At 36.0% G+C, this 12,283-nt stretch overlaps 1 protein-coding gene across 1 annotated transcript in view; it reads left to right on the top strand.

Annotated features, from left to right (window-relative positions):
- The window catches only part of NEK10 (NIMA related kinase 10), a 191,568-nt gene that overhangs the window by 57,361 nt on the left and 121,924 nt on the right, over positions 1-12,283 (top strand). The window contains exons 16-22 of the mRNA XM_023528263.1: positions 1,593-1,657; positions 3,047-3,149; positions 3,244-3,372; positions 3,915-4,052; positions 7,036-7,081; positions 9,483-9,604; positions 9,743-9,845. Of these exons, the coding sequence (XP_023384031.1) occupies positions 1,593-1,657; positions 3,047-3,149; positions 3,244-3,372; positions 3,915-4,052; positions 7,036-7,081; positions 9,483-9,604; positions 9,743-9,845 (706 nt within the window). The remainder of the gene's footprint in view (positions 1-1,592; positions 1,658-3,046; positions 3,150-3,243; positions 3,373-3,914; positions 4,053-7,035; positions 7,082-9,482; positions 9,605-9,742; positions 9,846-12,283) is intronic.

The raw sequence follows: 12,283 nt of genomic DNA, 5'->3' as shown, positions 1-12,283 counted from the left end.
GAACAAAACACGTATTGCTCGTGTATCAGAAGACAATGACAGGAAAATTATATGCCATCTTTAAGCATGAACCACAGTCACTCACATTTTACCTTTACGAAGGAAAGCCTATAAAATGGCTCTCGATGGATGAGAAGGGATTTTCCAAATGGATAAAGGGACATGAGTAGGGCACAGTGGTATGGGGGGGAAGGGCATGACACACAGAGGGAACAACATGTGCAAAGTATGGGAGCCTGACAGCTTACAGCATGCTTCAGTTGCTCAGTGGGGCTAGGATTACAGTTGGGTGTGCGGGTGCCCCAGGAGATGAGGCCTTATAGGTAAGAAAGGGAGACATTACGGGGAGTCCTCTGTGCTTTTTTGGGGAGTGGCCGTCAAGGGCCAGTATCCCGAAGACACTGGAATGATGAAGTCAGATTTGAAGTAAGCCTTTGCTGTAGCTGCAGCTCATCTTTTCTTCAAGTCAGTCAGAGAAGGAAGTACAAAACAACCTTTGCCTCCAGTCTGATTTAAGAGCTATCGCCCAGAATGACGGTCAAACCTAGCAGAGAATTTTTGGTGGTATCTGCGGGCTGGCAGCCACAGGTTTTTGGAGAGCTACAGATGAAAGCATACAGGAGTGGGACTTAATTTCTTCAGTGCCCCACAGATGTAGGACACTGTGTCGGAACACAGGGAAAGTCAAAGCCATCCCGCAGATGCATTTTGCTGAGCAGCAGAGGGTTTTAAAAAATTCCCGTTGAAATGGCTTTCGAGGAACATGCACATTCTCCACCCGCTCCAGTCGCCACGTCTCTCTTACCAGGCTCCTTCGTGTCATTGTGTTATCTGCCTGGCTTCTCTGGGCAGTTCTGTCTGTGAACCTTCTTCCATATTCACATCACTAATTTTATCCAGATTTGAATTCAGCAGACCCCGATCACCCCAGTGGCGGCCTGTTAGGCAGCTCATCTGCAGGCTGGGGGCTCACGCTCTCTCTCTTTTTTTTTCTCGGCACTGCAAAATGTCAGATGTTTATTTTTCTTCCTTAAAGTCTCACAGGCCTCTTTCTGAGTGTTCACAGGAGTTACTGTAGATTGTTCTATTTGGGGAATGCTTAAACCTCTTTACTCAAGAGACCAATTTGTCAAGTTTGAGTCCAGTGTGCCTGTGGCTATTTTTATATGTCATCATTTCTAGTGTTTATTTTCTCACAGAAACCATATAAATATTGAGGTATACATAGCAGGCTAGAAACAAAATAAACCTTGAGCTCCTGGAAATCTTTGTACATTTGGTTTTCTCTGCGTAGGAATTTTATTTCTTGTCTCTGCACTCATATGGAACTTTCTAGAAAGGAATTACTGACGAGCACTGAGTGAAACAAGGCCCAGATCTCTATCATTTCCACAACATAAAAGCTTTTTAAATTCAAGAACTCCCCCAGGTGTTCATGGTTTTTGTTTTCAGTGGCAAGCTTTGGCTCCCATATAGACCAGTCACACTCCCGATAAAGCCACTTTAATATTTATTTCATGATAACTCTATCCTGAAAACGTTTTAATTTATTGAACTCCTATTTGAGAATCATGTGTCCTTCTGTTTTCCAGTGTTATGCCTTCAGAGCCTTGAGATTTCTCTTCAGTATGGAAAGAAACAGGCCACTCTTTAAAAGGTATGAGCTTAGAGAAATTTAAGTGACCAGCAATCTCTAGATTGAACTATTTTCACATACCCGATTTAGATGCAGTAAGAGAAGAGTGAATCAGGGTGGAAAACATGTATCTTCAGATTCCTTAGAACCCACAGATAAAACTGAGCTACCATAGTGATATCTTAACACTGAAAATTAACACAATGATGAAAGACCATGAATCATTATATCAATATAACTCTTCTTAATTGCATGTGACTGTTATGATTTTAGTTTTTTCTTTTTTTGTTGTTAGACATTAACATATTAAATGGATGCCATCAAAATCTGTGCTTGTCTTTGCCCATTTAGAAATTCCAGAATTGATCTAGTCATTTCCTCTTAATCAATAGGAAAAAAAAAAAAAAACATATTTGTCTGCCTATCTTCCATAGGTTAGGAGCTCATTTGAAATAGAGGAGGCTGGATGCTCTTGAGTTAGGAGGTAGTGCTGGTTGGCTGTGACAGAAAAATCACTGCCTTGGGAAGCAGACACTAGTTATCTAAATGGGTGGACTGCATGCTATTTAGTTGAACAGGTTAACCAAAATCTTAGCAGAATTTTACTGATGAGGCAGAATAGAAATATAGAAATATAGAAATATAGCCTTTAGTTAATGTAATATCTTCTGTTCAGAAGCATGGGACATTTTATATTGTTACTTTAATTCTACATGATGCTTGAGTTTAGAGGAAGCAAAGAAAGTAAAATTAGTTACTCATGAACACCTTTCATTTCAAGGCCCCGAATCATCCATTTTAGTGGACTTAAAGATTTTAGAAATCCAATGCGCTATCTATCCATTGCACGAGAGAGGACTTAAAGATTTTAATAAGCCCTGAAGCCAGTAGTTTGGAAATAATGCACAGATCTCTCCATTTTTTTCCCTATTTACCTGTGTTTTTATAAAACTCTTAGGCTAATATTTACCTCCTAGAGTTACTATCAAATAGCATTTATGAAAGTGCCCAGTACTTGAGAAGCACCCAGTAAACATTCCTTCCTAATGTGTTTAGTACCTATATCCCCAAATGTTTTATAAATAAGGTCTTTGTGTGATCTGCACCATATTTGTGTATTTTTTATTGTGATAGAAAACACACAACATGACATCCACCTTCTTTACAAATGTTTGAGGGTACAGTACAGTGCTGTGAACTGTCAGCGGCTCTCTATCACTTTCTGTTTGTTTTTCCTTACTGCTACAAACTGTAGGTATAGTTCACTTTTGTGACAGAAGCTGGTCTCATTTCTTGCCGCCTTGTTGATAGCCTAAGGAAGTTGTTTATTTAATGTAATTAACCTGTGAATGAGCTAGATCCGAAAAGGAAGGTCTCGAATGAAGTATACATGTGTATTTTTCCCTGTAGACTTTTCCCCACCGACCTGTTTGAGATCTTCATTGATATAGGACATTACGTTCGTGATATCAGTGCTTATGAAGAATTGGTCTCAAGATTGAATTTATTAGTGGTAAGTCCTGAGTTTTAAATATTTCGGCAGGCTGCTGTGTGGCCAGTGTGGAGTTTATCATAGCAACCCATTTCCTCTTTATTTTTTTGGTTAGGAGGATGAGCTGAAGCAGATTGCTGAAAATATTGAAAGCATTAATCAGAATAAAGCTCCTTCGAAATATATAGGCAACTATGCGATTTTGGATCATCTTGGAAGTGGAGCTTTTGGCTGTGTTTACAAGGTGACTTTGCCCTTGGGGAACATTTCCGATATCCCTGAACAAACTGGATGTCCCTCCTGCACACTCACTCACAGTCGAGTTGAAGTTCTCTTACTGAAAAGTAGTAAATAATAGATATAAAAATTTGAATGACTGTTTTTGTCCATCAGGTAGTTGTACCTATGTTGTCTTGTTTTAGCTTTCAGCTCTAGAAATTGGTCACTAATCTTTGAAGACCAAAGCCATTATTAATCCCTCATCAAAGAAAGTCAAAATGTCTTGTCCCAATGCATGTCACCTTCTCTAGATCATACCACTGTTTCTGTATTTACCCAGTAAAATCCTGTTGAATGTTGCAGATTGACCCAGGAAATACCAATTTTTTGAGCTGAGCTGAGTGTAAATACAGATAGAATTTTAAAAGTTTTGTGACTTATTTAAAAGACAGTTTAATCATTTGACCTTATTAATCTATCTCTCTTCCTCTTTCTACCCCACCTCCTTTTTTCTTTTTCTTATTCTTTTTCTTTTCTTTTTTTTTTTTTTTTTGTCTTCCTTATTAGGTTAGAAAGCGTAGTGGTCAAAATCTTTTAGCAATGAAAGAGGTCAATTTACATAACCCAGCATTTGGAAAGGATAAAAAAGATCGAGACAGCAGTGTGAAGAACATTGTGTCTGAATTAACCATAATTAAAGAGCAGGTACATGTTTTTTTTGTTTATGAAAATAAATGTCATCAAAAGAAAGTAGAATTCTTGTGCCATTCTTGTTTGTGCTGTTTAAGAACTGGTTCTGTTTAAAATAAGTGACATTGAGGCGGTGGTAATTTAGCCAGCTTTTCCCCTAAGGCTTGATGTTGGACCAGAGGAACACTTTCTGGAGTTTTTGTCAGGGCAGGGGTGCAGGACAGCAGAGTTCACAGCCCAGCGTGCATCCCGTATGAGGGACCCTTCTCTTTCTGTCGTAAGCGCATTCATTCTCTTCCCGTTATTGCAGGATATTTGGTTACTGAGTTACATGCATAGGACTATGACTAAGAGTCCCTTGACTTTTATCAAGTGGATCCGAGCTGTTAACATTCTTCAAATACGGCTTATTAAATCTAAAATGTGGATTTTCCAGATGGGTTATTATTTATTGGCACAAGCAGAACATTCTGACATAATGCAACAACTTAATTAACTATCATTACGAAGGTTTGTTTGGAGAGAAAGAATAAACATGTCAGAAGAGAAATGGGATTTCTTTTCGCGATCCAAGAACACATTGGTTTCTTTTTCAGCTTTCCTTATTTGCACATTCATTATGAGCACTGTTCATTTATAACTCCTGTGAAGAACTATCAATTTCACTGAGCTTCCTCCTCCACTAGTTAAATTTGCACAGCGGCTGTGCTGGGACATAAGGATCACCACGAACATGATGATTTTTATTTGTCAAAATCCACAGTTCTAGTCCAATTTCTAAATTACAATAAATATCATCAATAGCTTATTTTATAGTTGATTTTTATACAGTAATAAGTTAGATTTTTAAAAATTTGTGTTTGCTCACGCTTAGGATGACTTTCAGCAGGATTTTGTTTCCTTATAACACAGGCTGGAACATGGCTTCTGCCCCAAACTGAAATCTGGCCTGTGAGCTAGATCTGGAATATGGTTCTGGTTGCTTCTCTGGTCCCACACTCTTTAAAATCTGCTGGCTACTTGCTAGTTGATGAAGTAGACTATTTGTTTTAGCCCATTTCCTAAGGAAAGAAAGTATCAGGGTGGGGCCATATCTGATTCACGATAATTCAAAATTGTACAACTGCATTCTCACCAGAGAATTGAACCGACAGAAAGGATAATGGCAATGAGGCCTAAGAGGAGGAGGTACTGGCAGATGGAAGCGACAGAAATGGGGCTAGAATGAGAGGGTAGGTTTGTTAAGATTAAAACTGAGCGGCAGTAACAAAGAGGCTCTGAAATACAGGGGCTTAAAGGAGAGGCCTCACAGCACAGTGGGCTGTTGCTCTTTCATGTAACCATCCCGAAGGGAGCAGGCCGGGCTGGCCGTGTTCTCTGCTCCGTGCAGACAGTGAGGGATACTGGTTCTCTCTCTCTCATTGCTCTGCCACCTGCTAGAGCGTTATCTCCATCTGAGTTGTTGGAACCGCCCTGGGCTCATTCATGTCCAAGGCGGGAAGGGGAGAGGTGCGAGGGGGGTGCCAGTCTTCACGAGGAAGGCTCGGACACGGGCGTGCACATGGTTCCCTCATGCCCCGCTGGGGAGACTGAGCGCTAGGCCCACACCTGGCTATGAGACAGGCTGACAAACGATCGCTGGCCGGGAAGCCACATCCTGCTACAGTGCTGTTGCAAGGGAGGAGAGAGCAGATTTTTGGTGGAGAACTAGCTGACTCCCCTTCAAAAAGGCAAGAAGAAAGACCGAAAAGAGATGCAAGCCATTTGTGTATATAATGGCCACTATTCTGAGATATATAAAAAAAAATCTATTTATCTCTAAATTTTCATTTTATACACCTCTATGATTTTTTTTGTTTTTTTTGTAGTATGGCTTTTTTTTAAAAAGTAGAATTTCCATGTTCCTTATGGTGATAAACTATGTTAAAGAGATATTTTACTGCACTTTTTAAAAATTGAGATGTAATTGACATGTAACATATTAGTTTCAGATATACAACATAATGATTCAATATTTGTATATATTTTGAAATAATCACCACAATAACATTCATCACCATGCGTAGTTACAATATTTTTCTCTCGTGATGAAAACTTTTAAATGACAAGGAAGACTTTATTCAAGACCACTGCCAAACTATTGGAGGAGGGGAGAGAGATTGAAGTTAACTCTGAATACAGATAGGGATAGCTGAGGAATTATACCCAAAGGGCATGGTGAGGGGTCAGTGGCTGGAAAACTACTAAGAGGAACTTGGTCAGGTATCAAGGTTAGGGGAAGAGAAACTTGATTAAATAATAAAGATGGAGCGGAGTGAGGAACTTAATTGGATATCAAGAATGGGGAGATTCTGGCTAAACTGGCTTATCGGGCTTCTTGCTAAAACTAGGCAGGCCAAGGATGAGGCCTCATCAAAAGAGGGCTCAGAGACGCCTAAGTAATGTTTGGTCGAGGAGATAGTTCTTGTCAGCTATGACTGTAATTCAAACGGTTAATAACTCAGGTTATTTCAGTTTCATACTGATCATTTTGGAGAGCATAAACAAATTGTGTAAATAGACATAAACAGTGTAGGTAAATATTGAAATGGTGAAGAGAGGTGAAGAGCAATGATACAACATAAGTTGCTTCATTTTTTAATTCTCTCTGCAATCGGTGTGTGGTTTCGGGGAAGAGGGTGCTAAATGAATTCTTAAGTTTCCTTCTAGACCTACAATTCTATACTTTGGTTAAATTAGGTTGATAGAGCAAAATCAGTTTTTAATTCTGTTTGATAAGGCTATTTATGAAATTGCTAATTTCAGATTAGTTTTATAAGCAGAAAATAAAAAATAATGAAAAAATCTCGATTAAATGATATCTTAAATTGCTTAGTCATATAAATAAATATAAATACAATTTCTCTGTTGTTTTAAAATATGAAGTCCAACTAAATTGTCTATGAAAACAAGTTCGTATTTTGAAATAGTGTAATGTTTGTTGTTTATTTTCTTATAGCTTTATCATCCCAATGTTGTACGCTATTACAAAACATTTCTGGAAAGTAAGTAAGAGTTCTGATGATATTTCTTAATGAAAAGTATCTTTGTTACATATTTTTATATTAGAATGTTAAAAAAATAAGCTTAATCAACTATTTTCTTCACTCTTTTTGTTGTTTAAATGAGAGTGAACAATTTTGTGCATCACTTTTTTGATCAATGAAATAGTGAAGTAATCAATGACCTAAAGTTGGTTATATATACCTGTACTCCCATTGAGAGACACTGAATGGACAAACGAAAATAGTTATTATAGCTATTTTAATACACAAAAAACTCAGTAGCATCAGGAGAGAAGAAAACTAAAGGGTAGTGGTTTCTTTAAGAAAAAATGAAAAGTTGTTTTTGTTGAATTAGATGACTTTTTTCATCTCCAAAATAAATTGGAAGTGGGCTAGGTCTTTATTTCTTTTACTTAAAGTTCAAGTAATTACCACAAGGTGGCGATAGAGCCCTGACTTTCTGCAGACAGACTGTGCAAGGATAGTGGAATACAGAATCAAAACATTGAGACAAAGCCAAAACGGTCAATTATTTAAAACAAAATAGGACCTTTGACTGATATAAATATTGATAAATTGTAATGATGTATGTCACATATGAACTTTCAAGATAAATCTCCATCTGAAGGGAAGATTTAAGCAGTACAAGGCAAAGACTGAAGCTTCTTCACTGCCTCTCTATAGGTGCTCTTGTTATGCAAACCTGTGGTGTACTTTGACATGTTACAATTTTTACCCATCTCTCTTTCAACTCAGTGCTGAAACTCTTCAGTAAATCCTGAACCCTTGGCTGTTTGTTCTTGATATTAGAATAATTTTCTGTAATTTAGTGCTTATTCTATCATAAAGAGATATAGATTGGCTTCGAACTTGCACTAAAGTGACACAACTGGTCTTAGTTAAAAATAAAAACAACAAAATCCACTTTTTACAAGTCGAAGTTACTTTTTTACAACAAAAAGAATTGGAAGTGACTTAAACATACATAAAATATGATAAAATAGATTATAAAATTGTGATAAAAGGAAATAAAAGGTGAGAAAATTAAAAATAAAGCCAGAAGTAAGGTTAGAACATACAATAAATATTTCTTGGGATTATGAAAAAATTGGAAACAATATAAATGTCTTTCTTTAGGGAAATGATTAAATAAATTCTGATCCAACTGTATTGTGGAATACTTTGTAACCAATAGAAAGAATGGTATGGATCTGTGTGTACTGACACATAAGGATGTTAAAAAAAAAAAAACAACTATAGTTGCAAAACATGTATAGTATGATTTCATTTTTGTTAATATTGTATACATACATATTTCATATACATCCAAAACATCACGAAAGATACATATCACAAACCATTGTTAATAATTTCATATTGGTTTTGGAGGAGAAAGTAGAATTTACTGCTTTGTTTCTTGGCCTCCAAACATAGTCGGTTATGAGAGTTCCAGCATCCACAAGATAAAACCCGGAGAAGCTCAGCTTTCTCTGCTCTTGACATAACAGAAATTTCTGTCATGGGTGTTGTTTTCAACTGTGTCATTCATTGCAAGACCACGGCATGATTCCGTTGTAAAATTCTGTAAGGTAAATCTCTGAGACTACAAAACAATGCAGTTTAAAATTTTCTGGATGTCCAACTTGGGTAAAAATTTCAAAGGTAAATATTAGACTATTGAGAGGAAAGATGGAATTACATGTTCTTCAGGGAATCTTCACTGACTTGGGATCAGTAGCTTTTTCTCCCAGCCATTCCACATTACAGTGTACATAGCAAATGATAATATTTGCCAATATAAACTTATGGTAGGAGGTAGCTTGTAGCCGCAAGTGATGGTTGTGGGGCTGCAGTTGTCCCAACTCCCCCATTTCCCTCTTCTAGGGCTGAATAGATCCATATCTTAATACATGTCTAACTCGTTAGTGCTGTGTCCTACACATTCATTGGGAAGCTTGGATTTTTTTTTTTTAAATTAAATCTATCGGAATGACATTGGTTAATATAATTGTATAGGTTTCGAGTCTACAATTTGATAGCACGTCATATTTATATCACATTGTGTTCACTGCTCAAAGTCAAATATCCTTCTGTCACCATATATTTGACCCCCTTTACCCTTATCTATCTCTCCTTCTTCCCTTTCCTTCTGGTAACCACTGAACTGTTATTTGTGTCTGTGAGTTTTTGTTTGCTTGTTTATTTGTTGCTTTCAGTTTTATATCCCACGTATAAGTGAAATCATATAGTTCTCAACTTTTTCTGTCTGACTTACTTAGCTTAGCATGATAATAACAAGATCCATTCATGCTGTCACAAATGCAAAGTGTGGATTCTAATTCGTGTTTTCAAAATATTTTTATTGAGTTTAAATTTCTATTACCTCTTTCTTTTTTTTTAGATGATAGGTTGTATATAGTTATGGAGCTTATAGAAGGGGCCCCTCTTGGAGAGCATTTCAGTTCGTTGAAGGAAAAACAACATCATTTTACTGAAGAAAGACTATGGAAAGTATTTATTCAGGTACACTTCTATTTTCATTAATTTTTTCTATAGAACAGTAAAGATGCCAGCTGGTTTCTTAGCAACATATGTAGTAGTCATCAGTGGTTATGTGTGTATTGGGAGGAATAACATTTGTTTTTTCTTTGCTGTTTCAAGCTGTGCTTAGCTCTTCGGTACTTGCACAAGGAGAAGAGGATCGTCCATAGGGATCTGACGCCAAACAACATTATGTTGGGGGATAAGGACAAAGTAACAGTTAGTAAGTATAAAAATCTTACAATTTTTAATTTAGAAATTTCTGAATATTATTCTAGAGCAGAGCTATCCCACAGAAGTTAACTGCACTGAAAGGAATGTTCGCTATCTGCACTATCCAATATGGTAGCCACTTGCCACGTGTGACTATCGGACATTTGAAATGTGACTAGTGTGACCAAGGAGGTGAAACTTAAATTCTATTAAATTTTAATTAAGTCGAACATTCCTATGAGACTAGTAGCTACTATTTAGTTGTATTTTGCCCATATGAGAGAAATGAGGGAATAAACTACTCTTAGGATGCTTAGGTTAGTCTCTAGGTATTGTCTTTCTGTAGAAAGCTACTTCATAAAGAAAAGCTTTATGACCACCCTGTGGGTATTTTACACTATTTTACACTATTTTATTTTACACTATTTTAGCATAGTCTGCACCATATGAGAGAAATTTGTAACATGTATATGTAATACACTTACGTAATATCATACATATGTACTACGTATAATATGTAATTACATATCAAAGGCTATGAAAAATCCAGCCATTCATATATTTCAACATCAATTTTTATCAGAATATTTTCACCTATAGCTGGTAGGCCTCATGCTTGACAAAATTTTATAAATGAGAATGTTAATTTTTTTCCCCATAGTTGGCTAATTCTCAACCATAACTTAAAATGAACTTTTTAGCTTAGCAGATATATTAGTTTTTTCCCACCTTTCTTCACTCATGAACACTTGTTTCTCTCATGGACTGTTAGTGGATCACCAGCTGTAAGCAGGGAGACATGTCTAAACCAGTGATCTCCAAATACCTTTGATCATGACATTCTATCATTAAAAATTTTTTTTGGCAGTACACTGCCATTATATGTATGCTTGTTTATAAATTCTATACATATATCACTGTATAATCATCCTGTAGTACATGAAGTTTACAGAGGTAAAATATAAAGGGGTACCATAAAAAAATCAAAGTAAAGATTTTAATATTTTTCCCTGCCCCTCAGTAGTGGCCTTAGGCGCCCAGCTTTGGAGACAGCTGCCCTAAATGTTACAGATGCAAGAGCTATATGACAGCAGTTCGAAGCTGACTCGCTTAGATTTAGAAGAACCTACTTCCTCATGAAGGCAATTCCAGATGTACACTTACCAAAACTGCATGTCTTCAATAAAAGCGACTAGATTTACTGTCCAGATTTTTGCAAGTAGAGTATCTTATATTAGTTTAAAAAGATAAGAGCAAACTAAAATAGAAGCTCTGTGCATAACCTTCGATGCAAAATTGCTTGGAAATATTTCAAGCTAGAGCTTTGTGAAATACAAAATGTGACCAAATAATTGTGAATCTTCATCTCGGACGCACATTTGCTTAATCCTTTGAAATTAATTATAAATTAGTTTACCATTAAGCTTTTTACTGTTTTTCTTTGTATAAAATAGATTTGTATTTCATTAAGAATTTTTGCTATTTATAAACATGTAGGCATTTCAGTTTATAAGATAATAAGGATTATTATAAATTATGTATTTGAACTTCATAGCAAATAGAACATATATATGTGTGTACGTATATATGCACACACATGTACATATATTATCAAATACTATTAAACAGATATGTTTGATGTGGTATATGATATATACATGTACACACATATGTATATGTATGGTATATGTGGTATATGATATATACATATACATACACATGTATATGTATGTACATGTATATATAAGAAAAAAAAATCTGTTTAATCTTTTTTAGATGGCTATTCAGGCCATATTTCCTGAGTGATAGCTAACCCTGCATTTCATTTTCTTACTAAGATTAGCTACGATCATTTTCTTTGGTTACATTGCAATACACTGAGGTTAATCTATTATTGTAGTAGCCTGATTTCTTTCCTTTCTAAACTTATTTTAATTAATTTTTATATTTATTTTCTTTAATCAGTACCATGCATCAAAGTAGTTTACAAAATAAAATAGTGCTAAAAAGCTTATAAAGAGAAACTTCTCCATTTGCGACTCCCAGTCATTTCCCTGAAATGACCACTTTTAATTCTTTTTTGCTTTTCTTCTCATATTCTATTTTCCATTGTGACAGTGAGGATTTAGTTTTCTAATTCCCTTTTCTTCCCCATCTACCATCCTGCCAATACAATTATAGCACAACTTGGGCTTAAATCAATATTCAATGTTTACATTATTACTACTGTGTAATTATCGTTCAACATTGATTTTCTTTCCTTCCTCGGTGACCTTTTTGTTTCTCTTGGAGTTAGTAATTATCTTCTTTTTTGTTTGTGTTCCTAGTTTTTTACGTACCTATTAGTTCTTCTTCCCAAATCTTCCAAAATCACTATGAAGGGTTCTCTGTACTATTTATACATGGGCAAACATGACAGTTACTCTCAATTTTGTTTTCCCGGACAAC

This window comes from Pteropus vampyrus, unplaced genomic scaffold, assembly GCF_000151845.1.
Source record: "Pteropus vampyrus isolate Shadow unplaced genomic scaffold, Pvam_2.0 Scaffold1, whole genome shotgun sequence".
Lineage (NCBI taxonomy): Eukaryota > Metazoa > Chordata > Mammalia > Chiroptera > Pteropodidae > Pteropus > Pteropus vampyrus.
The sequence above is the reverse complement of the archived record's forward strand: the minus strand, read 5'-3'. Positions and strand labels throughout refer to the sequence as shown.